The sequence below is a fragment of the Vigna unguiculata genome, chromosome 10 (assembly GCF_037176805.1).
Source record: "Vigna unguiculata cultivar grain cowpea cultivar isolate G323 ecotype 2 chromosome 10, ASM3717680v1, whole genome shotgun sequence".
NCBI classification, from domain to species: domain Eukaryota; kingdom Viridiplantae; phylum Streptophyta; class Magnoliopsida; order Fabales; family Fabaceae; genus Vigna; species Vigna unguiculata.
This window is the reverse complement of record NC_140801.1, coordinates 44,235,738-44,262,404: the sequence shown is the minus strand read 5'-3', so window position 1 is coordinate 44,262,404 and position 26,667 is coordinate 44,235,738. Positions and strand designations below refer to the sequence as shown.

At 29.9% G+C, this 26,667-nt stretch overlaps 2 protein-coding genes across 3 annotated transcripts; both read left to right on the top strand.

The window, feature by feature from the left end:
* Positions 1 to 1,627: 1,627 nt before the first annotated feature.
* On the top strand, positions 1,628 to 7,680 carry LOC114166323 (ATP-dependent DNA helicase 2 subunit KU80-like). Its single transcript, XM_085667726.1, has 12 exons — positions 1,628 to 1,704; positions 1,915 to 2,007; positions 2,167 to 2,218; positions 3,576 to 3,707; positions 4,122 to 4,525; positions 4,875 to 5,155; positions 5,265 to 5,460; positions 5,566 to 5,772; positions 6,471 to 6,638; positions 6,741 to 7,055; positions 7,177 to 7,307; positions 7,409 to 7,680. The coding sequence occupies exons 2-12, from the start codon at positions 1,951 to 1,953 to the stop codon at positions 7,467 to 7,469; spliced, it is 2,004 nt and encodes a 667-aa protein (XP_085523852.1). The 5' UTR covers positions 1,628 to 1,704; positions 1,915 to 1,950; the 3' UTR covers positions 7,470 to 7,680.
* Positions 7,681 to 8,451: 771 nt separating this feature from the next.
* Positions 8,452 to 23,530, top strand: LOC114165890 (protein transport Sec1a-like). 2 transcript variants are annotated; one of them, XM_028050515.2, is made up of 21 exons: positions 8,452 to 8,717; positions 9,486 to 9,541; positions 9,654 to 9,735; positions 10,432 to 10,510; positions 12,192 to 12,242; positions 12,387 to 12,483; positions 12,581 to 12,613; positions 13,088 to 13,213; positions 13,878 to 14,072; positions 14,146 to 14,229; positions 14,501 to 14,599; positions 14,908 to 14,984; positions 16,568 to 16,664; positions 16,925 to 17,047; positions 17,131 to 17,223; positions 17,707 to 17,829; positions 21,127 to 21,207; positions 21,994 to 22,199; positions 22,313 to 22,403; positions 22,491 to 22,580; positions 23,188 to 23,530. In XM_028050515.2, the coding sequence occupies exons 1-21, from the start codon at positions 8,528 to 8,530 to the stop codon at positions 23,245 to 23,247; spliced, it is 2,133 nt and encodes a 710-aa protein (XP_027906316.2). In that variant the 5' UTR covers positions 8,452 to 8,527; the 3' UTR covers positions 23,248 to 23,530. The 2 variants fall into 2 exon arrangements, with proteins under 2 accessions (XP_027906316.2, XP_085523979.1); XM_085667853.1 differs by having other exon boundaries at positions 12,185 to 12,242; positions 23,188 to 23,527.
* The last annotated feature ends 3,137 nt before the right edge of the window (positions 23,531 to 26,667 follow it).

Genomic DNA, 26,667 nt, shown 5'->3' with positions numbered 1-26,667 from the left:
ATACAATGGTACATTGTTAACAACAATTGGTCAAGATGGCAACCACAACATCTTTCCATTAGCATTTGCTATTGTGGAAGGAGAAACAAAGGAAGCCATGATTTGGTTATTCCAACTGTTGCGAGAATATGTGACACCACAACTAAATCTATGCTTGATCACTGATAGAGGCACAACTATACTCTCAGCACTACAATCTCCGGAATTTAGTTGGGAAGGAAATGGACTCACATATGTTTATTGCATTCGCCATGTTGCCTTTAATTTCAACAATCTGTTCAAAAATGCGGAAGTGAAGACACAACCACTAAACATGGGTATGTATATTAGTTATATTGCAATTTTTAAATACAATAAACACTATTTTTTATTACCTAATTCTAATGATGAAAATGTCATAGGTTATGAAATGAAACAACCTAGACTTCAAGCAAAGATATCTGCTATGAGAGCCAAATTTCAACAAGAAACTTCTTGGATAAATCAACTACTATTGAAAAAGTGGACTCAGGCTTATGATGGGGGAAAATATACAACCACATGATAACAAATTTAGTCAAATGTATGAACTCCATTTTGAAGGGAGCAAAATCATTGCCAATTTGTGCTCTTGTTAATTTTTTTTAAAGAACCAAAAAATGGTTCGTGGAACAAGGGACGAAGATTGAATACATGTTACGAGCTGATCACTAATATCTGGAGGATATTTATGCTCTAATAAGAAAAAATGAACAACAATTTGCCATGTGCCTTGTCCAAATATATGATAACCAAAATTCAAGATATTTCCATTACCTAACTTCGACTATCCAATAACATATTAAAAACAACTAAAAACCTTAAAATTTAGTTCAAACTCATATCGTACTATAATGGCACGACTCTGCTTATTAACCAAATTTAACTTAAGTAAAGTCGTCTTTGACTCTCACGACTTCACTCAAATCTACTGAAATCATTATAATATGATACTATTTCAACTCTACTTAACTAAAATCGTATCACTTCCATGCAACTTCTATGAGACAAAGTTGTCCAAATATCCTATGACTTACCTCCGCTGAAATTTTCCGCAAAATTGCACCACTTTTGTAAATGATGTTTCAAATTGCCATGCAACGAGAAAAATAAAACCAGAAAAAAATTATATTAGAAGACATATCGTATTATTGTTTCTAACGAGGTGTTGCATATTATTGTTATCCAAGTATCAAAAGATTATTTTAGTTCATTTGCATTGTTTATTATCATCACCCTTTACCCGAACTTTCTGTTTGAGATTTATTTACATAGATTTAAATCTAATTTAACCTTATTATCATTAAACTAATTTAGGTGATGATTATATATATATATATATATATATATATATATATATATATATATATAAAATACTGTGAATTAAGCTGATGTAACATTTTTAATATATTTCCTTGAATCAAGAAAAAAATCATAAATTCAATAAATCTACACCTTAATACCTTTTTAATATGAAAACACTACAATTTTTTTTTTAACTTAGATCCTTAATTAAAGATTGTTTTATTTTGGAATAATTATTACAAAAACAACTTTCATAAGAAAAATTCAGTTGAGGAATTTCTCTTTCTAAGAGGGAATTCACAAAGTCGCATTCATAGAACTTTCCTCCTTCTGCAAGCTCAATCTCCCGCTCTTTCCTTTTGCATCCATGGGCGAAACAAGGTTCCATTTTTTACTTCATTTCTCCATACCCTTTTTCTCCACTTCTCTGGGTTTGTGGTTTTACTTCAACATCACTCATTTTCCAGGGAAATCCCATTTAGAATGTTTTTGTCTTTCCCTTTGTTATTCTAAGTTTCATTACTTAATCTGAATGTATAAATTCATTATATTTGCTTTGTATTGCTTCGATGACGATGATACTAAAAAAAGGAAGCTTTGGTTTTGCTGCTTGACGTTGGCCCATCCATGCATTCTGTTCTTCCTGAAATTGAAAAAGTCTGCTCCTTGCTTGTACAAAAGAAGGTATTAATCATTCTCACCCTCTTTCTTATTCACAGTTTCATTTGTGATGTTCTTGTTATTTCAGTCTTGTGTGTTTGGTTTAGATGTTTTTCAATGTTGTTTCTTAACATCTAGCAAAAAATCTAGGTTATTTGGTTCTGATTTTGTGCTTATTTGCAGATGATATTTAGAAAAGATGATCAAGTGGGAATAGTGTTATTTGGAACTAAGGGTACTCTCGCTCTCTTTAATCTTTGCTATACAAATACAATGAATCGTGTTGATTTAGTGTTTTACGTGCATTGCTGATTTTATTGTCATGTGATTGCCGAGTATGCTTGCACTGAAAATTCGGATCAATCTTGTCATTTTTTAAAATATTTTTAGATAGAGTTAACGTGGTTATTTCTCTTAAATTGATCTTAGTTACGTTTGGAAATTAATGATGTTTGGAAAGTGTCTGATTTGTCAAATAGAATTAACACTAATTTAATAGACATGGTCACATTGATATTTTTTTTTGGGAGAATAAGAATTCAATTATTTTTTTTTTCTATTAAAAAATAGGACTCAATCTACTCAAAAATAAATATAGAAACTAAAAGGAATAAAAGAAACTAAATATAAAAATCAAATTATTAATTAAATATTTTTCTTTTATTTTTGTTGTTTTCATTCCCTTTCTAAATAAACTTTTCCCTGTAAACTACACTAAGTTTAACACTTTTTTTACAGATATTTCATGATTATTAATTTAATTATATTTTAGTAAATTAAAAAGTATAAATACTAACATAATTATTTTTTAAGATTTCTTAATTAAAAGATTTAATTATATTTTTGGTCATGAATTAGTTTGTATTTTAATTTTTTTTTAAATAATTCAATTTGATATTTTCAATTGATTAAGTTAACGCTTCCGTGTTTGTACATGTCACTATTTTTAATTTTTTTAAAAGAAATTATATTTAATATGGAAAGATTAGCATACTTGAAGGCATATTAGAAGAATATTATATAAAAGGAAAGCTCAATCAAGTATCTGGATTCTATATACCGGTGAAATTTTCTGTATTTTTTGAATTGTCATGATTGATCGAAGAGATAGTTTTCAAAATAAGGATTAGAAATAGAAGAAGGTTTTAAAAAAATAATTAAAAATAAATTATTTATAAAATAATGAATTATTAAAATAATAATTAAGGTTAAAATTAGAAAAATAAAATGTGGACACATAGGATATCTCTTTATATATTGTTATATATATATATATATATATATATTAAAAAAGTTATTTTTTAAAAGATTAAATTTTAATTAAAATATTTTATTTTATTAATTAAATATTTGTTTATATGTGTAATATATTAGGAATTTTCAAAATTGTAAAATATTTAAATTATCTTACAATACTACTATGATTTTAAGTATTGTATTGGAAAATATTGTATTATGAGTTTGAGATGTTACATTTCATGCTACAACGAGACACTCCAAAAATCCCTTCTACTTTGTTATTTGTTTTCTTTTATGTCATTTGATTTGATTAAGGGCTTCTCTCATCTGTGTTTATTCTGACATTTTCTCAGACACCGATAATACACTTACTAGGGAAGTGGGTGGCTATAAACATGTTGTGATTTTGAGAAACACAAAAGTTGTGGATGGAGATTTTGTTAAAGCTTTACAAAAGCTGCCTCGAGGAACAACTGATGGTGATTGTATCCATAAATTCATTGGCTTTATGTTCTGCTAAATTATACTTTTTAACTTTTTTTTAACATGTCAAAATATTACCATATCGTTTTGGTAATATGGTATTTCTAATAGTACGACAAAACCATGATAGAAGTTTCAATCTCCAAAACAGATAATAGCTCAGAGATATCGTATTTCAGATTACATTATATTGTACAATTTACTTGCTTTCTTAATGAGTATTTGTTTGCATGAATGGTATTACAAGTTTATCTTGAAAAGCATTAGGTTTGTGCAACTAAAATCAAGTGATGCAATGAGTAGCAAAAGCTGTTAAGATTGAATGTTTAAATTTCCAAGAGAAAGTTGATCCTTTCCTACGGCCATAGATTTTACTTCATCACTCTTTTCCACACGTACCTTGACTTTGATGTTAGTTCTTGATGCTATCATTGTTGGCATGGATATGTTGATAAGAAAATTTGGACGAACAAAAAAGAGAGACAAACGTCTCTGTCTTATTACTAATGCACAATGTCCAATTAAAGAAGCTTTAGAAGGAACAAAGGAGAAGCAAGTTACCACCATTGCCAAAAAACTGACTGCACGTGGTATGAAAATGGAAAGTATTGTTTTTAGAGGAAAGCTTAGTCAAAAGGCAAACAAGGGAGTAATGGAGGAGAATGATCGCTTGTTAAATATCTTTTCAAAGGAAACATCAACAAGATTGTTGTATGTGGAGAATCCAGTTTCTTTATTTGGTGCTCTTAGAACAAGAAATATAAATCTGGTTACAGTTTTCAGAGGGGATCTTGAATTCACTCCAAATCTCAGCATTAAGGTGAGATCGGTGTATATACCTGAACTTAATTTCCAGACCATGATCGATGTATGTACCTTAGAACGAACCCATCAAGTGCAAGTTACTATTTAACATCATATTTCTTTTAATTTGATGTTAGAATAAAAAAGATAACTTTTTTTTGGAGCAATGTATATCAGAATTTGTGAACAGAATTTAAAGTTGCAGATTGCTTGTTTACTGTGTCTTCAGTTTTTTTCTTCTTCATCTGGCAAGTTGGTGCTCCATGCAAGTGGGCTATTTTTTATCCAATTTGTCTTTTGAAAGGAGCATTTTCATTTCTTAGTAAAAGGTATTTTCCTTACTTGAAAATGTTAATGTTAATCAGGTATGGGTATACAAGAAATCAGGACGAGAGAAATCTCCTATTGTGAAGAGATATTCAGATAAGGCTCCTCCAAATTATAAACGTGTTACACATGAAGTCAAAATAGATTATGGGTACAAGAGTTCTGAAGATCCTGACAGAGTTGTCCCTCCTGATCAAAGAATCAAAGGCTATGGACCTCAAATAGTTCCCATATCCTCTGCCGAATGGGATGCTGTTAAATTCAAACCAGAAAAGGGTGTGAAGCTTTTTGGTTTTACTGATTCTTCTAATGTATATAGGTAAGATTGTACATGCTTCAGAAGAATATATCTGATTTGAACTTATAATGGAGATTTCTTGACTCCTTATCTCATATATTCATGTCTGAATATGAAAATTGCACCATAGACACCATTACATGAAAGATGCATATGTGTTCCTACCTGAACGTGGAAATACAAGAGCCATGGTTGCAGTTTCTGCACTTGCACGAGCCATGAAGGAAATGGATAAGGTGGCAATATTACGCTGTGTGTGGACAAAGGGACTAAAGAAAGTTACCATTGGGGTCTTGACACCCAATTTGTCAGAGAAAGAACATATTGTAAGCTTTTTGTGTCTGTTGTATTTTTATAATTTTATCTGTTCTCACTTCAGTTTTTCCTCTTCATATTTGTTTATTTCTTGCTTCTCTGATTATGCTGTGCAGCCTGATTCATTTTACTTCAATGTACTTCCTTTTGCTGAGGATGTGCGAGAGTTTCAATTCCCTTCTTTCTCTAATTTCCCAGCTTCAAGACAGCCAAATGGAAAACAGCTAAAAGCTGCAGCTAACTTAATAAAAAAGCTTGATCTTGCACCACATGGGCAACAGGAAGTTTTGCTACCTGACTTTACACCAAATCCAGTGTCAGAGGTACGTATTCTATCCATTCATATACTTTTGGTTTATATTCTCATTTCTTCCTGTTGGAAGTCCATATCGACTAGAGATAAAGTCAATTTAGAATATAGATGCAAACCTTATCATACTAACGAGTTTTGTGGAGTTGAGTTAGGCTTAATCCACTTGTTAACAATTTTTTCCTTTATTCACTCATAGTTCCATCTTTATTTTTTCAGCTGAATCTTCATTTGGCATTTCTTATTGGCTAGAGTTAGTGCTGGATGCTTTAAGACATGAAGAAATATGCTTAATATTTGTTATCTTTTATACTTTTAAGGGTTAAATATTTTTTTAGTCAGTGAACTTTGACACAAAATTGAAATTCATCTAGTCCGAAACTTTGATACATTTTGATCTTCAAAATTAAAAAAAATAGATATAATTATTTTAACTCAATTACGTTAAACTTTCTTTATGTGTCAAATGCGTTTCTAGTTAACATTGAATAGGGAACTTGTGTGAAACGGTGTAAACAACACAAGTATTAACATAAAACACGAATTCCAATTTTACGTCAAAATTTAGGGACTAAAAACATATTTAATCCTATTTTTAAAGTTGATCAGCATATTCACCCACCGGAAAATTTTGCATTGATCTCTAATCTAATAAACTATCCCCTCTCGTCCCTTTAAAGGGTAATCTATTATGTTTCTTCAACCTTTCAGCGCTTCTATCGTTACCTGGAGCTGAAATCAAAGAATCCAGATGTGGCAGTACCTTCTGTTGATGACACACTCAAGAAAATTACAGAGCTTGATACTCACCTGCTTCTACAGAACAAATCTGTAATAAACTCATTCTGCAGGTCTTTTGACCTTAAGGGAAATCCAATGGTAAGATAAGAATGAGTTCTTCGCTCTTATTCTTTGAACATCAATTGTGATCTTTTGAATAACCATGTCAATTATGATCTACTTTCAAATGTCTTGCTGCAGAAAAAGTGTAGGCGTTTATTGGGAGGAAAGAGATCTTCTTCAAATGATGAAGAGGTTAAAGAAAACATTTCTGCTGAACCTGCCAATCTCATTGAAAATGCATCTGTTAAAGTTGAGAAAATAGAGGATCTGACTCCAGCCCAAGATTTTGTAGCCTTGATTTTCGATAAAGATAGTTCAGATTGGGTTGTGAAAGCAATCAATGAAATGAAAAGTAAAATCTTTGACCTGGTGGAGGATCCCCACAAAGGTGATAACTATCCTAAAGCATTGGAATATCTACTTCTGCTTCGCAAGAGTTGCATCCTTGAGCAGGTAATCATCTACCTTATTCATGCAAGTAAACGATGGCTAGGATTTTCACTATTCAACCCTTTATTTGTGATCACTCCTTGAATTTTTAACTTGTTGAACTAACAATTTTTCGTTTGTGAAGAAATCAAAACAGTTCAATGGTTTCCTTAAACATATATGTTATTTCTGTCAAGAGAAAAGTCTTCACAGTTTCTGTCAGTATATTGCTTCTAAGGATCTCACCTTGATCTCCACAACAGAAGCTGTAGACAGGTTCTTGTATTATCTTATCACCTTTCTCATGATGGTTCAATCCATACAAGTATATTTTTTTTCTTCATTGGATCATAATTTGTTATTTGGTTTCTTTACAGTGATGTTACTGATGAGGAAGCCAGGAGTTTCTTTGTTAAACCTGAACCAATAGTTGAATGAAACCTTCACTTCATGAACTGAAATGAAATAGAAATCTGCATTTTCTTTTGTCTCAGTGATGATCAGATATGTGTATAAACATCTGATTTTTGAAAAAACAGTATGTAGGAATACCTAGTAAATATTATTTGTACTTACCTGAGATTCTGACTTTGATTTGATTTGTGAGAAATCAGAATTTGGTAAGCTTGAGTTCATCAAGCATCATGATTAACACAAGAAACTTTTGCTAAAAAATAAAATTTATTGTTTTTTAAATTTAGTAGCAAAAAAATAACAATATTATATAATTAAAATTATTATTTTTTTAATTTGACTACACTTGATGTTATTTTTTAAAAGAAAAACTATTAAATCATTATAATGACAATTTTTAAACAATCATTTCTTTTTATTTGGTTTAAATGGTAATAAATATCAATTATTAAGTTAATTACTATTATGATTGACAGCACCATCAACTACTAAGTTAATAATTATTAAATTAATTTTTAAGTAAATAAAATTATAGAAATAAGTTTTTTAAGATTTTATTGAGGAAAATTTTTACAAATATTGTTAGTTGCTTAACGGCGAACATCTCTAAGTAATTGTAAGAAACTCTCGTAAAGTTTTATTTTACTTAAATGAATATCTAAATAGAAATAAAAAGGATATTTTTTATCGATAAAGAAATTTTATACATTATTTTCATAAAATGAAGAAATAAAATAATTTTTTAAAATTATTGTTAGTATTTATTAAATTTTCATTATCTATGTTGCAATCCTAGGTATGAAATTAGAAAAAGAGAGTACTGTTCTATGATTCATGGTATTATTTCCAGCTTTTTTTTATTTAATATCTAATTGCTAATATGTAATTTAATTTACGTATTTTTTTTTAATTCCATAACATTGAATTTAGTTATTGAATTAATGAAATAATATTTTTAAACATAATGAGCATGCTACTTTGTGAGGCACCTTGACATGAATGGAGATTGAGAGCGCAAAACCGTAACCGAAACTCAAGTTCCAAGTGTCACACGTCCAACGCTCCTTCCTTCCCTCTCACATATGAAACAAATTTCTCAGCCTCATTCAACGACTCCAACGGTTCTCTCTCAACCGCTTCCGATAAGCAAATCTGCGTTCGCAGCTCCAATCACCACCTCTTGCTGCAACCAATCAACCATGTCGTTTTCCGATTCCGAAACCTCCTCCGGAGCATCGGAGTACAAGCCGTTCCGCCAAATCAGCCGTGACCGTAAGATCCTTTTCCTTTCGCATTTTTCTTTTCCTTTCCGCTTTCTCTTTCGTTCTCCGTTTAATGTATTTGGTTTAGGACTGGAAACTTGATTTCGAAGCTTCGTTTTCTAGCTGTTGAACGGAGCTCACCATCGAAACATCTCGCAATATGCATTTTCGTTTGGAAATTGAATTTCGGAGTGTCATTTGAATCTAACGAATATGTTGTGTTTGTGATTTTTATTTATTTTTCGTTCCCTAGCTTTTCTTTCGTCCAATCATCTAGGAAATGAATCAGTGGTTTTGTCTGGTAGAAAGTTGTGTGAAAAGAAATGTGAACTTCGTTACTGTGAATCTCGCTGGAAATTTTGTATCTCTCAATCTGCATTTTGTTTGGATTGGAAGTCGGTCTTTTGAAACTTAATAATAAGTTGTTTTATGAAATAAACTGAATGTAGATAGGCTAAGTAAAGTTTTACATTCAAATATTGAATGACTTTTTTTACATCGATTAAGCTATTAGTAGTATATTCTACAATAATGTCATGATTGGAAAAAGAAATGTTGTATTTGTGATTTTTTTTTCCTTAACTTTGATGGGTCCAATTATCATGAAAACGAATCCACGGAGAGAAAATTGTGTGCAATGAAATATGAATCGTAACTGTGCTCTCTCCTTGTTTTATGTATTTAAATCAAATAAGAGAGCAAAATTTAATTAAGTACCGTGCTGGCTTCACTTTCGTGACATGTTTCGTAATCATTTTTCATCGTTGGATGCTAATAGGGTTATTATATGAAATGCTTAGATCGGCAAGGTCACCAGATTCGAAGGCATGGAAGGTGTGTCTTCAGAGTTTAAAGTGGATATTTTACCACGTTTACATCTTCTCATCTCATTTTTAGTTAATTCAAGCTAGGGATACATTTGGTCACTTTTTTCTTACTCTTACAGGTGCTCATAATGGATAAAGTCACTGTGAAAGTTATGTCACATTCGTGTAAAATGGCAGATATTACGGACCAAGAGATTTCCTGTGAGAACCCTTCGAAATGATATCGCCTTTTAACTTTATGTATTTTTCTGTATGTCTTCTCCAAGGGCCCACTTACTTTCTATCCAAGGGCGTAAAATTTAAAGGAGCAATTGTGAAATCACTTGTTTTGTTAGAAACTTATCATTAATGCTGTTCTTTTTCTTCCAACGATTTCAAAAAGATTAGGAGTGTTTCTCAAATGTATGCTAGTTTAAGGAGTTAAAGGACAAAATTTACATCCAAGTTGTATCCTTACCATCGAGTTCTGTAACTTAAGGATTACAAATGGATTTCTTTTTTAAAATTCTGCAACACATTTGGAAGAGGTTATTTAATAATGTAATGAACAGCATCTGGGTGTCATCTTTTGATTGAAGAACAGAACTTGTACAAAATATAAAATCATTTGACACAACATTTTTCATTCGATTAAGTCATATTATCATTTTGCACATAATATCGTTAGTCTTAGTCTTTTTCCAATACATAGTCCTCTCCACTCCAATTGGCAATGTACATTTGTCAATCTCTTTTAGATTTGAATGTTGAACATTACATTAGATGTTTTATTTTTCTGTTCATTTTATCGTATGCTTTTCCTCTATATTTTACTGAGCCCACTTTAAAATAGCATCCGTTCTGTGATTTCTCGGTTATAATATTGATACAGTATCATCTGTTAATATCATATTGCAGTGGTGGAAGACCTCTTTCGGAGAAGGCAACCTTTACCAACTTTGGATGCTGTTTATTTCATGCAACCTTCTAAAGAGAAGTAACTTCCTCTCTTAATTAGAATTTTCCATATATGTCAGCAATAAACATAAAAGTATCATCTAAAAATTAAATAATTCTTTTATTATTCCAGGAAGACTCTTTCATTATAACACAATATGAATTGAATTTTCATAGATTTTAGCAGTTTCTATTTTATTTTTTGTTATATAAAACATAGGGATAAAAAGATTGCTAGCATTCACTTCCACGCTTGCAAACGTGTACAGTTAGCCTGCTTATTTCTTTCATTTCTCGTTTGCCAAATTCTATTTCAATACATATACATCTCTTTTGATGAGTTTCTTCATAAAACTGTTAATAGAAAAAAAAAAGTAGGAAGAAAAATTGAATTTCTCCGTAAGGTAAACTTAACTTATACACAAACTAATTTGTAAAGCTTCTCTCGTTATTTTTTCTAAATTTTTATTTTTAAATTGTGTATAAGCTATTTTTAACTTACAGAAGAAAAAATTCATTCATATATATATATATATATATATATATATATATATATGACCTAATCTCACTATTTGATGCAACACAAGGTCAGGTTGTATCAAAATATAAAAAATGTAAGTGTTCATTTTCATATGTACAAAATTATAAGCTTAAGACTTAAGTTTATAATTTTTTTTATTAAAATATGTTCAGATGACACGAAATTTAAAATTTACGGTCTTAAATAAGTTCTTAGATCTTAAATAAGACTCCGGGCCATAACAATACAAAATATTATTATTCTATATTAAAAATGTATATTTTTATCTCTAACCTAATAAAACAATAATGAGTGTGAGTCTTATAAGCCCTTGTATTGGAACAAAAATTATAAAGACTAAAAAAAATAAACTAAGATCTCATACAATGATTATTGTGATAGAGATTACATAAAAGTTATGTTAGGGAATATGTGTGAATCTGTTGAGGATGGTGGTATATTTTTCGTTTAGACTTGAATTCTTAATGATGACTTGTCTTTGTGTGGGTCTTTTCCATATTGATATTCTTCCTTCCTTTTCAAAAGGATAAGTATTTCTTACTTGTACGGTCATTTACCAAAAATGATCACACTTGTCTGAAACTGTCGAGGATTTTTCACGCATTTCATATCATACTCAACAAGTCGATTCTGATATCATTTGTAGGTTTTTTTGAAAGAAAACACCAAAGAAATTCATCACCAATGCATAATTAATAAACTCATATAAAAGACCAAAGCATCAACATCTATGTAAATGCTTTAGACAATGAATTTGTGAGTCTTTTTCATATTTTTATGTGAAGCTCTTATTCTTAAGAAAAAACTGTTTTTTGTTGTTGTTGAAAATGGATGTTTTCATTAGCTTATAGCATCACTTTAAAGTAATTGAAGCTTGCAAAGGGTTGACAACTTGAATAGCAAAATTTTTCTAATTAATTATACAACTGTTACCCTTAAATTGAGAAATGTACATTTTTTTATGGGTACCTTTCCAATCTTAATCTATCAGCAATATAAGGCCACAATCAGGGTTCAATTATTTCTCTAATCCCTTCTGTTTCCAATTTTATTCCCATTTTAACCCAATCTAAAGTTTTCTCTTCCATGCATTAATTTAAATGAACTATTTTTTCTGTTGTTCCTTTTTTTTCACTCGCATAGTTTATCCATATTAAACATGTCTTTTGCTAGCTTGCAGTGTGGTCATGTTTCTGTCTGATATGTCTGGAAGGGAGCCCCTCTATAAGAAGTATGAGAAGCATTCTAAATTTTCCCCAAATTTAATATTGTTTCAAGATTTTTAAAAGCTTAACTCAGGAGAAAACTTAACAGCGTTGTTTTTTCTTTTAAAATGGGGCGGGGGCTGTGTTCTTTCTTCCTCTGCACGTTTCAGAGCCTATATATTTTTCAGTTCACCGATCCCAAAGGAACTTGTAAACCACATCAAGTGTGATACAAGTGTTTTACCCCGCATAGGAGCATTGAGAGAGGTCAAGATTTTGTTGTCCCCTTCTATCTAATTGATATCAGCAGGCGGTCAACATCAAATTTTTTATTTATTGAAATTACTTTGGTTCTATTTTGCAGATGAATTTGGAATATTTTCCCGTAGATAGCCAGGTACTTTCGCAGTTTATTTGTAGTATTTACCTTCATGCATACCTTAAATGAAATTGTTTAGTAACCATTAACCTACCTACCTACTCAAAATCTTCGTGTATAACAAAACACATTTTTTTAATTGCTCATGGTACGTCATAGTTGCAAGAATAAACTACCTCGATGAATTTACTGATTTCAAAATGAAATTCCTATATGCATGATTTTGTCATATGATCCAAAGGTTTTATTTATGTTCTTAATCTTACTAAACTTAGCAGCGTTCTCAAGGAATTTGGGATTGCAGTGCATTCAAAGTCATGATTTGCGTGACACAACCAATATATAAATACTAGCATAAGAAATACAAATCCATGGAAATTTGGTCAACAGAGTAATAGTATATATTATTGTATTTATTCTCAAGCGAAGAAACACCTTGAACTCAAAACGAGGGGGAAAATGGGATTTTCTACTGAGATGTGTATGATGCAGGGGTTTACTACTGATCAAGACACAGCAATGGACGATCTTTTTGGCAACATTGAGAATACTCGCAGATTTAACTCCTGCTTGAATAATATGGCTATTCGAATAGCTACAGTTTTTGCTTCATTAAAGGTATGACCTCTTGTACTCTATATTTGCCACTAACGTAGGTTAAGATATTAATAGACTACTCTCGACTCACTGTAATGAGATTTTACTGGTACTTTTTAAGTCGTCCTTTTTCTTCTTTTATCCCGTTTGATTCTTACATATTTTTATGTAATATAGCCTTTCTAATTTCCATTCGTTTTTGGTGAATATATATTTTGCTGTACGTCTAACAAACTATTTTAGCAGAAGTCACTCAGAATTAAATAATTACTACGTTATGATTTCGTGGGATGCAATAAATTTCATATTTGTGACCACTTCTGTAACTTTTACCCATCATTTCAGTTCAAGCATGCTTTGGTTGTTTACGTGGGTGGCGAATTTGAGTAAAAATAAAACTAGATTACTCTTTACTTGTAATTTAAGGTACAACATAGGGCATTCTTTTAATGACAGTGAAGATTAAAAACATTTATAAGGTAATCATGATAGTATTTAAATCTATTGAAGATATTAACTATCATCGGTTTAGATGTTTAAATGTAGTGTCAATCATGATCTATCTATAACATATTTTCGAATTCTACTGCACAAGTTATACTTGACTTTCCCTAAATTCCTAATCTTCTCCGTATAAGGTATAACTTCTAAAAGAGTATATTAAAAAATGTGTGTATCTTTTTAGGAGTTACCATATGTGTGGTTTCGTGCTGCAAGGGAAACTGACGACGAGTCTACTGCAGCACAAGTTCGAGAATTAGTTCCTACAAACCTTGCTAGCGTTGTTTGGGACATGGTTTCTAAATATAAATCTACCATTCCAAGTTTTCCACAAGAGGAAACTTGTGATCTGCTCATTATTGACAGAACCGTAGATCAGGTTAAAATAGTCTGTTCACAATGAATGTCTCCTTTTATATCTCACTTTTAACTGTGTTTAATCTGCATCACAGATTGCTCCTGTCATTCATGAATGGACCTATGATGCTATGTGCCATGATTTGTTGAATATGGATGGAGATAAATATATGCATGAGGTATCACTTTCTTTTAGCTTGCCCTTCCCTCCATCATTATAAAAATAAGGTTACTTAAATTAAACTTTGGACTCACAAATAAAAATTATCAGTTATTAGTTTTTATATATAAAATAAAAGGCTACATATATTGATTAAATAATTAAAAGTACAGCTTTCTTATAAAAAGGTCGCTCAATTTATTTGAAGCATCACTTTTATTGAGTCAGCCTTCAGGTATACAAGTTTTTGCATTTTGCTAGTTCTGATTTTAACGTAGCAATCATGTTAGGTTCCCAGCAAAACCGGGGATGAACCTGAGATCAAGGAGGTCATTCTACAAGATCATGATTCAGTCTGGCTTGAACTTCGCCACGCTCATATAGCAGATGTACGTCTCTTTCACTATCTATTTAGATAATTTTTTGAAAAAATAAAAAGAAAATTATATATATATATATATATATATATATATATATATACAGATTTTGTTAAATGAAACAAGTTTATGTAATATTAATTTCTCCAAAAAAAAATTTATGTTATGCATAATCTAATTTTCACATATAAAAGAAAGTTATTTTTTTATTTTTTTTTACAAATATTTATAACAAATTTATCCGAACTCATCTAATATTATCAACTCAAAATTTATATATTTCTCAAATCTCATTGCTCTTTTACCGTCATTAATACCAGGCTAGTGAAAGACTGCATGACAAGTTTACCAACTTCGTATCAAAGAACAAAGCAGCACAAATGCAACAAAGGGGAAGGTTTGCATTGGCACTTTTCTTCTTCCTTTATGAAAAATAATGGCCATTTTCGTGAAATGCCTCCCAATTAATTTAAGGACCTAGCTTTCACTAAATTTGTCATTATTCATTTCGGGTATGATGTGTTTGGAAAGTTTTTTTTTTCTGAAAAATAATTACTTTTTTTAAGACCACTTAGAAAGGGTTTTTATTTAAAAATACTGTCAATCCAAACACATGGGGATAATCAAAGGAGAGAGAGAGAAAAATATTATAACAAAGGAAGATCTCGCTTTTTGCTTTGCAACTAAAGGGAAAATATGAATAAATCTAGTGGAGTGGTGGCTTCTTTAAAGCGTTTTTTTTTTTTGTTTAAATATATTTAAACTACAAAATTATTAGTGAGATTTATTAAATAACAAATGAGAGTTATATAATTTTTTAATTTTAAAAAAATCTCATCCAAAAAAGAAATGTGTATTTAAATGAAGTTGTAAGAGAGAGTGTATTGTTTGTTTTTCTAAATTTTAAATGGAAGGAAAATAAAGAAAAACAACATCTCATTAAAATTCTGTAAATATAGAAAAAGGATTATAATCCATTTTACCTTTCAGAGTCTCTCTCCCCTTCCCTTCTCTACGTTCTCGTGACTAAATGCACTATTAGTCTTTAAATCCCATATGCCTTTAAAACTTGTTCTTTTACTTAAAATACTTCATTGTTATGATTATATGGTGATAAAAGTACCATAAATCTGGAATTTGTGCCTGAGCGAGAATATAAATGCTCTACCATTAGTAGCTAGTATTACAGTATTTCAGTGTATAAGTCAACAATACCGAGCAAGAATTATTTGGTTCTTGGTCCAAGTTAGAACAGTCTCAGACTCAAAGTGTACAACTTACACAGTTACTTAAATAGTTGACGTTGTACATAAAGAATAGGAGGGAAACAATGACGGGTGGGCTTTACACAGAATTATAGAGAGCGAGAGAACCAATGCCAGGGAATCAGAGAAAGCACGAGAAGGAACCATTAGGATCTATATAGTGGTAGGTATATACAGGGTTCTAAGTTTCATTCTTGTTAGAAGGAAAAAATAGAGCTAGAAAAGGAGTTTAGTTTTAGTAGCACAGTTTTTGATTTTTTATTGCATAGACACTGATCAGGGCAGTTTCTGCAATAAAAAACGTCATTATATGTACAAATTTATTTTGAAAGAGACATCATGTGCTTGCTATGAATTTTTAAGATAGCATAAATCAGAAAAAAGAAAGAAAATGAAGATTAAATAAGAAATAGGAGTGTACATTTAATTCTGTAAGAAAATAATGAAAAGTTAAATAGTGTCTCGTTATAGTAGTTATGGATTATATGGGTGATGATACCTCACAAGTATGAGGGTATACTTATCCAACCGAACCTAAGTAAGATGAACTGTGAACTTGGGCTAAACTAAGATTAATTACATATCCGACAGGAAGACTTGTATAGCCTCCCAAGCCTTCTCAAAACAGGTTACGTTGCTACCTCCAACCTTGAGCACTTATTTTGACAAAACCACGTGCCACTTATTTTAGACCTATAAATTTAATTTTCTGCAGAGATGGTGGTGAAATATCTACGCGAGATTTGCAAAAAATGGTTCAAGCATTGCCGCAATACACTGAGCAAGTGGAAAAGATTTCACTCCATGTGGAGGTGATTTATTCCATCTAACTTTCGTCATCTTCTATTTTTTCTTTTTTATGGTTTGTCTAGGAAAAGTATAGTTTTTTTTATTGCATCTTGAGAATGGCAATGGAATGTGAGAGAACGAAATGACATACTTCTTGAGAAATGAGAACTCGTGATGGCTTTACACAAATGACATATCTCTTTCAACCTGAAAAGGGTCGCACTGTAATAACAAAATAAATAAATTCCTATGCTAACCATTCTGCTTGATGAATTCAAAGCAGATAGCTGGAAAGATCAACACAATTATCAGAGCAACAGAACTTAGAGAGCTCGGACAGCTGGAACAAGATCTTGTTTTTGGGGATGCTGGAGCAAAGGAAGTTATTCAATTTTTAAGAAAGCAGGTCTTGAAATGAAGAGATATCTGAATGGTCAATAGTATTTTATTATAATCCCTTTATTTACTAAAAAACTTTTGCCCGTGCAGAGTACACCTGAAAATAAGTTGCGTTTGTTGATGATTTATGCAATTGTCTATCCTGAAAAGTTTGAGGGTGATAAAGCTTCAAAGCTAATGCAGGTTATTATCAACTCTTACATGTTTATTGTATTCTCCAAATTTTTACTTTTATTGCACATGAATATAATAATTAAATTGAAAACATATTTATGGTATTCCCATTTCTCATAACTTCAACGTTTGTTATACAAGAGTCTCAATATCTCATCAGATTCATAATCTTTTTAGGTAAATTTGACTAAATTGCACCTGGGTGACTGTGCCTGACTCTCATCTTTTGTTTGCTGTAAATGAACTTTGCTCATATAACTTTGCCTCGCTTTATTTATAAATCACTCCTATGTAAACCTGGATGAGGTGTCTAAGACAGGACAAATTAGACACCAATCCGTTTTTCAAGGAATTCAGCCTCTATCAACTATTACAAAACTAATTTGATAATTCAAGATCAGCACGAATTACAAAATTCTAAACAAAAGACGTGTACAAGTTGTGCCTAAGTAAAGTGATTTTATATGTTGATGGTTCTGCTCATCTAATCAGTTGGCAAAACTATCACCTGATGACATGAAAGTTATCACTAACATGCAACTGCTGGCGGGATCACATAAGAAGAAATCATCTGGTGGAGAAGGTGCTTTCTCACTCAAGTTCAATAACCAGAAGGTAAACATACATATTCATTTCACAGTACCTTTGTATATCAAGGATGGTTTATACATACATACACACAAATATATATATATATATATATATATATATATATATATATATATATATGCATATGTATATATGTTTGGTGTACACAAAAAAAAAACATACAATTCAGGGAGATATTTGGCTCCTTTAATTTTTTATAATTTCATAATTATATATATATATATATATAATATTAATCTTAAAAATATTTTTATTTTTTACATAAAATAATAATATTTGAATTTTTTATGAAATATTTTTTATTGTTGTTATAAAATTAATTCATTGAATACTTTGAGCATTTTACATTAAATTTCTATTTGTTTTTTATAGTTTTATTATAGAAACAATTACATTAATTTTCTTTTAAATAAAATATTTAATATTTTATTATCCATCTTTTAGTATAAATAATTATATTTAGAAGACGTTAACAATTTTTTTAATATTACATAATTTTATTATGTATGATTTGAGAATGAAATACCATATTAACCTTTAGTGGTAAACTTAATTATATGAATATTATACAAATGATTCATCGTTTAAGATTTTAGATATTCTGTTTCAAAAAGAAAGATTTTAGATTCACTTAGTATTTTTCTTCTCATTCCATTCTTCTACTTTTATAGATATTTTTTGCATTATTGTCTTTTGTCTCGTGTCAAAAATATGATAATTATATTTATAAAACAATCACAATAAACCAACAAATATAATGTATATTTAGTAAATGACTAAAATTGAACGAATTTCTCACACCTAACTCCATGCATCTGTCATCTCGTTGAAGAAAATGAGAATTGAATAAAGATAAAGGCGATAAACTTACCCAATGTAAAATTGGGATTGATACTTAAAATTTCTTTATGAAAAAAATAAAGTTGTGGTTTCTCTATAATAAAGATTTGAGACGAGGAGGAGAAAATAGGAGGGTTGAAGGAAGAGAGAATGGTATAAGAGAAAGTTTGAACCTTTTGTTTCTGAAATGAGCCTCCCAATACAATGTTAATGAATTTGTCCCTATAAATTTCTAACTCGGTACTTTATTATGACTTCAGATCTCAGACTTACTAAAATAACAAGCCCAACCATATATACGGTAAACACCGTCCTAAATTATTATGTTTGTCCTTTCTAGCATAGAAGCAACCATACATACAGGAATGACAACTCCTTCCCATTTCTGGTGCCTGACATAAATGAAATTTTATTTTTCATCCATGTCGAGTAACAGGTATACCATACTTGCGTCCATACTTGATCAAATATTTATTACTTTTTTCTTACAAAAACTAATCTCATATAAGTGAAACATAATATTATTAAGAAATTTTATAATAAAATGCTAAATAATCTAGGAATGTTTTAGTAATTTAAAATTTGGATAAGTATGAGATAAGATAAGGAAAAAATATGTGGGAAGACATAGCAATTTAGGCAGAAAGTGGAAAAGTTTCCTTGTGTAACTTAAAACATGCTTGTGAGAAATAAGAAGAGCAAATGTTAACACTAACTTTTTAACATGAAAATCCACTCAAATAGAAAATAGAAAAGTGGCTTCAACCTACTATAAAATTCATTATAATAGTAGAATTGCAAAAATATCTCTCTTTTTTAATAAGATGAAACACTAACTCACTTTCCTTTGGATAAATTACAACAATTTTATCAAGAATGATGAAATATCTCTTTTCTTTCTCAATTGATTCTCAACTTTTGTGTCTTCTTTCTTTCTCAATTGATTCTCAACTTTTGTGTGTCTTCTTTCTCTCTCTCAAGACTCCTCTTTATAGCATATGATTGAGGTTTTCTGAAGAGTGCATGTAGATATAAAGGAAAATAATTTTAAGAGCTTAGAATAAATTATCTTCTTGGTTCATGTTTTCCATAAAAAATGCAAGCAGATAGCAAGGAAATAATTTGAATACCTTAGAATAAATTATTTTCTTAGTTCACATGCACAGAAAAATGTTTCCCTGACATAAAGAGAGATAGTTCCAACAAAATGTCCATAATCATATCAGTCTGACCTGATTTAGAAAGTTATATATTACTCAAACTCATGCCAACATCGACCTAAAGATGAGTTTGGACAATGCGTGCAAACATGGATTGTTTGGCATTCCTACCTGCCCACATATGTTTAATTTAAATTAATTAAGCCAAATCTTAAATCCATAATTAAACTCTTTTATATAATCATCAAATTACTTACACTAATGTTCTAATGATTTTATGTGTTTCTGTAGATCCAAACTTGTCAAATAAATTAAAAAAATATTGGGTTTCATTGCATATTTGTGAAAAAATAATTCTAATCCATGATTATTATATCAATTTAAATTTTTTTTTTGTAGCCCGGTGAAATTTTATTATAGTTTGCTCAGTTTTTAGAAATTAATTAAAGATTTAAAAAAATGAAATTAACCTATATATTAATTTTCATTATAAATTAATAATGATTTTTTTTTTGTGACATATAAATCTAATGGTCAATATTTGTAAACATGAATTTCTAAAAAAAATTTGATTTATCTTAAAATACTAATAATTAGTATATGCAGATTTTTGGTTATTATAATTAACATTTTGGATATTTTAATACTTTTTTATATGATTTGGATATTTTACGGTGAATAGTTTGTAGAAAAGTTAATGAATATATATAGTTTAGCTAATAAAATTGTCCTTCTCACCATCCTGGATATACAGAATATAACAGAATAACTAATAATAAAATGTAATATAGATTATGTTTAAATTAAATTTTTCATTAAAATTACATATAAATTTTCTTAAAAATTTTTATTTTAATTGTTTTATAAATTATAAAAACATAGTTTTAACCAAATTAGAGATATACACCTACTTTTTTATCATAAAAAAAGTATATAACTTTGAAATTATAACTAATATTTTAATAGATAATGTAATTTAAAATTGTGTAAAAAAGATTATAAGCATATATTAGATAATATATTAAATAAAATTATAGTATATATTATTATATAAATTAATATCAATAAAAATTATATGTTTCTTAAGATAAGAACAACAAATAACATATTAGAATTTATTAAGATAGTTGTCTTATTATATTTTACTAATCAAAATTCTCTTAACCTGAATATTTAAGGAGTGGATTCGTGTTTTCTATAAGAATTTTGTTTATTTATATCCAAAAATGATATATCTCTTGCATGGCGTTGTCCATAACTCTTTCACATCAAATATCTGTAAAAGGGTTGGTTTTCTTCATAGATAAAACATGCAGCACGCAAAGATCGGACCGGTGAAGAGGAAGAAACGTGGCAACTATTTCGATTTTTTCCCATGTTAGAGGTATGACTACAGATCATGCAATCCTTTATTTCTCAAATTGTTTTTGTACAATACAACCTTTACCTGATGTGATTTATTCTTTTTCCTCTTTTGTTCACTGGAACTATAAAGAAATGAAGTGATTAATTTATTCTTTTTCCTTTCTGTTGACTGTAACTAAAGAAATAAATTGAGTTCATCGGTCAGTCGAATTTATTATAGAAAGAAGGAAAAGACAAGAAAATTTCCTTGCTTAGTAAAATATGCCCATTACAAAGACTCAACATGTTTAATTTAGGTCTTTTTCAACAAATTTCTCGGTGAATAATTATAAAAGAAAAAAAAATTATTTCATAAACTATAATTTATATATCTCAACTTTTTGAAAAAATAAATAGTAAGATTTCTACAAAAACTAAAAAATTAATTAATTTTAGTTTTTGAGAAAAGTTTAATATATTTTTGAAGTTTTTTTTTCTATTATGAGTAATTTTAACATGAAGTTTATCTAAAATTGACATTAGTTTCAGTTAGATGTCAACAGTCATAAGTTTCAATGATTTTTCCCTCTAGCTTGTTTCTTAGCCAGTGTGGTAGTTCATTTTTTTTGTGCTGAGAGTGTCATATTTGATGAGTTGATAAAATTAGCTTATCGAGTATTCTTCTTTTGTTGTCGTATGGGTGCAAGAAGCTGAGCTGTAAGAAATCATTTTGCTTGCTTAAACATAGTATGATATTAGTATAAAATATTATTTGTTTTCTTTTATATGATAAGATGTAAAATATTTATGGTATTGTGTTTATTAGGAACTCATTGAAAAGCTCAATAAGGGTGAATTACCTAAGACTGAATATTCGTGTATAAATGAGCCAATTAAAAGTAGTGCCCGGGGAGGTCCAGCAAAAAACAGCAAAGTTCCCCAAACAGCCCCAACCACTGCTCCTAATTCAATTAGATCTAGGAGGACAGCAAACTGGGGAAGATCTCGTACTTCAGATGATGGATATTCAAGGTTACATGAACTATATTATCTCACTCAAGTTTGTTTCTTTACCAGATACAAGTTGTGCTTTAATGGTTTTCAAAGTTCAAAGCTGATTTTATAATTTTTCCTACCTTCAATAGTGACTCCACGTTGAAGAATGTGCTTACTGATTTCAAGAAGATGGGAAAGCGAATCTTTATATTTATTATTGGCGGGGCTACTCGATCCGAGGTAGAGTGTGATGATAAAAGAAACTTTAAGAACAACATCTTGAATGTTTAAATTATAATCTTAACTTGTATTTCTTTATTTTTTCAGCTGCGAGTTTGTCACAAGTTGACAACAAAATTAAAAAGGGAAGTAATCCTAGGTACTACTTCCATGGACGATCCTCCGCAATATATGACGGTAATAATAAGCCCTTGTTATTCTCTTTTGCACAATTTTTCTCACAATGAGAAGTGCTCTTATAATGTAGATTTTATGTTAAGCAATGCCCTGATTTTGTCGATCATCATGTTGCTATTTTGGTTTTGTGCTTTTAAAAGTTTCTTTTTTGAATTAAATTCTTCTCAAATAATTTCAGTTTAAATTCTCTGGTTCAACTGACGTCATTAAGTGACTCTTTTAACTCTTATAGTGACTCTGTAGTTACAATATATCCTTCTATTAAGTTCTTGAGTTTCAGGCTACTATCCCGCGTATTATTTGGAACTCCATTTTAACCTTTGGGTTTTTTCTTTTTCTACTGAAAACCAAACACCTTGTTAATTAACCACAAGAAACTATTTAGACCATTTACTATGCAAAGACAAGATAGAGTAAAACTGAGAAATATCGCAAAAAGTAGGATATATAGTTGGATGTCTTTACATAGAAAAAATACCATATAAATCATGATAGACAGAGATTGTTGGGTAGGAAAAAGTGTATAACTGAAGTAGCTGGTTGCTGACATTTATTGTTGTTCATATTATTGATTGATTTACATTTTTCTGCTGTGGTGAATGTACAGAAATTAAGGACATTGGGCGAACGCCCAGTTGAACAACCATTGAATGGCCTCGGCATATAACATTTTTCCGGAAACTGATAATTACAAGCAGGTTGGCGACATCCCTTTTGTATCAATTATAATTTATAAATATCCCTAATTGTTTATACATTAGAAAGTTTAAACTTTATACCCTCTACACAAACAAGGGATGAACACAGCGACCCTTTCAATTTTTTTGATATACAAATTTTGTTAAAACATCACACCAACATCTTTTTCTTTTTCTTTTTCTTCTGAGTGTATACGATGGACATTTTTGTCATAAGCTATTAAAGTATATTTATTTTTCATGTCGATTTTAAGTTAAAGGATACCTTGATTTAGTATATAAATTATATTTGCCTCTTCCATTTCTTTCTCTAAATATATATACACCAACAAAAGATAAAGTTTAATTTTATGTTTCCAAAGGTTGAACTTTGTAGGTTGTATTTAGAGTATTACTTCTTTTTTTACTTCTGGGTTTCGTAAACTGAAGCCTTCACTTATGACTTCAAAAAAAGAAGTAATTTTCCACTAAATAAGCTGTCTAATCATGACTCTTTCTTCGCGGAAGAAAAAGTTTCATTCCATTGTCTGTGCTGCATAATGTCATTCTCTCTATCGGTCATTTATCTATTTTTTTAACCTATCTCATCTCCACTTTTTTTCTCCTTTACGGAATAAAAACCTATACACCTTATTTAAGATTTACAAGGAAATATTAATGAGATTATAGTTTTGATAATTCAACAAGTAGATCTACATCTCAAAATTCAAAACCTAACTATTCAGTAAAATCATAGAATTTTAATAAATTATTTTGATTAATTTGAAAAAAGTCTTATCTTTATAATTCACTGTCAGTTTTCTAAATGTTAGTTTAGCTCTGCTTCAAAACCAAAATTTTATATAAGAGTACAGGTAGTCTTGTAATGTTATGGTTTATACATCCTTTAAAAGAAGGATTTTTTTTTTTTGAAGGAGAATTGAAAAGAGTTGCAATAATTTGAGAGTGCACAATAATATATTTCCTCTCACTTTGGTTCTAATTTTATGGAAAAATGCATGAGAGGTTGCTTTAAAAATGATAATTAAAAATTAAAATAATAATAATAATAAAGACTTTTGTTAAAAAATAACATAATAAAAGTATATTATTATTTTTTTACTTTTTTTCTTCGTTCATTCACTTGTATTTGTTCTCTTCTTCTTTTTCTTCTCATTCATTAAATACATTTTTCCTTCTTCTTTTTTTCTATCACTTTGTCTTTTATTTTCTTCCTTTCAGCTGTGATCCAAAAGAAAGTCTTCAATTCATCTTTACATGCGTGGTTCAACCCTTAGTAATGCAGAAGAAAACAAAAGTTATTTAGGATTAACAAACAATAATTTTTTATAGAATTATTTTCTTTAATGATTAATATATAATATTAAATTATATCAATCTCATGATTGAAAATTTTGATATGAACATGATGATGATCAAGCATATTGAGTTGTATATAAATCAAGCATTTATATAATGTAATCTTACAATGATATTTATTTATATTTAAAAAGTATATTTTACATTAATTTTTTAATGAAATATCAAATCATTAAAAAAAAATTGATAGTTGAATTGATTAATGTGTGTATGATCTAAAAATCTCAAATAACAAAAATGGAAAATAAAGTTGTAATTGGGTTAACGTTCTTTTATTACAAGCAATGGCAGAGTTTTAACAAGTTTTCTTCGTTCGCATGAGTCAATATTTAACTCTAATATTAAGGAACTTAAGTTTAGTATAATTTATATAACACTCCAAAACCTTGTATCAATAAGCTATAACCCTGACGATTTGTAAAATGAATTTCATTATATAATATTAAAAGTATTTTGTAATATTCAGCAATTTAAAATACTAAATTTAATTAATTTCATAATGTGTATCTGAACGTTTTTTGAGCAACAATTCAATCTTTTCCAGACATAATTTTAGGATGTACGCGTGCGTTAAGTTCCTAAAAAGAAATTTATTATAGTGCCACAAACTACCTACATAAATTCATCTTAGTCTATCGTAACTTTATTTTATATATATAATAAAAAAAACGATGAAAAATCTCTATATATCATGTGATATCTCTAGTTGAGCAAAACTACTTTCTATTTAGTGAGCATATCGGATTGGTACTCTCACTTAAGACACTCGCACAATACCATTGCTTAAGCACTTCAATAATTCGTTGAGAAAAAAGTATTATAGAAATGCTGAGTAGAGCGACTCAAGTAGTACATTTGTTTAAGGGCTTCGTATTTTGTTGAGCGAAAGTATTAAATGATGCCCTTATATAAGTGACTTAAGGAAATATTTTTGTTGAGCAAGGTATCATGAAAATTAGGGATGGACAAAAAATTTAATTTTTTTTGTCCGATCCATTTTTTTCCTATCTAATTCATTTAAAATTTATTTTATTAAAAATTTAATCTATTTAAAATCTATTGGATTTCTATATAATCTACATTTTATATATTTTATGAATTGGATATTCATTCTCTAAATAAAGATTTTTAAAAATGGATAATCCAAAAAATTCAATCCAAATTTTCAATTTAAATTTTTAGTTGGATTAGGTTAAAGGTTGAGATGGACTAGGCTAAATTCAAACTCAGACATAACTTGCTCGACGACCTTTACGGGTTGGGCAGGCCCGACGACCCCTATAAGGTCGGGTGGGCCCGACGACCATAACGGGTTGGACGGACCCAAAGACACGAACGAGTAGGGTGGCCGGACGACTGGATCGAGTTGGTCGGACCCGATGACCCGAAAAAGTCGAGCGGACCTAATGACCCGAACGGGCCAAGCGAGTCTGAAGCCCCATATGAGTAGGGCTGACCCAATGACTTATACGGATTGGGCAGGCCTGACGACCTTGATGGGTTGGGCGGGCTCAACGACTCGGACAGACTGAGTTATTCCGACGACTCGGATGGGTTGTGTCAGACGACCCATACAAACCAGACAGGGCCGACAACCTTGATGGGCCAGGCGGGAATGATGAACCGACCATGTGAGGTCGGGTCGACACGACCACTAGACTTATCGACCTTGAGCCGACGATAGAAAGTATAATAATATATTTTAAAAAATAATATATTTTTCATGTTTAAGAAGAAAACATGGACAAGCCTTGGCCCACAGGGCTTTTGTGTGATTTTTGGCCTTATGGACTTCTTTAATGGGGGGATTTTTTGGCCCTAGCTCACGTGGGCTAGAGCCTAACCTTATGGGTTGGGCCAAATTGTATCTTGTCGACTTTAAGAACACAAGTTTTAGAAAATTCAATTTAAATTTCTTTTAGAATAAATGAATTCTGGATTTTGAACTTGATCCAAATATTTGGTCTGGATTTAAATTTTGATCCAAATATTTGGATATGAATTTTAAAAAAATCCAAAATAGTTTTTTT

Coding starts and splice junctions, on each gene's coding strand:
- LOC114166323 (XM_085667726.1), top strand. CDS start 1,951: ATGCATTCTGTTCTTCCTGAAATTGAAAAAGTCTGCTCCTTGCTTGTA. Junction 2,219..3,575: donor AGTGTTATTTGGAACTAAGG/GTACTCTCGCTC, acceptor ACATTTTCTCAG/ACACCGATAATACACTTACT. Junction 6,639..6,740: donor ACCTTAAGGGAAATCCAATG/GTAAGATAAGAA, acceptor GTCTTGCTGCAG/AAAAAGTGTAGGCGTTTATT.
- LOC114165890 (XM_028050515.2), top strand. CDS start 8,528: ATGAAACAAATTTCTCAGCCTCATTCAACGACTCCAACGGTTCTCTCT. Junction 9,736..10,431: donor TACGGACCAAGAGATTTCCT/GTGAGAACCCTT, acceptor ATCATATTGCAG/TGGTGGAAGACCTCTTTCGG. Junction 12,243..12,386: donor AGGGAGCCCCTCTATAAGAA/GTATGAGAAGCA, acceptor TGCACGTTTCAG/AGCCTATATATTTTTCAGTT.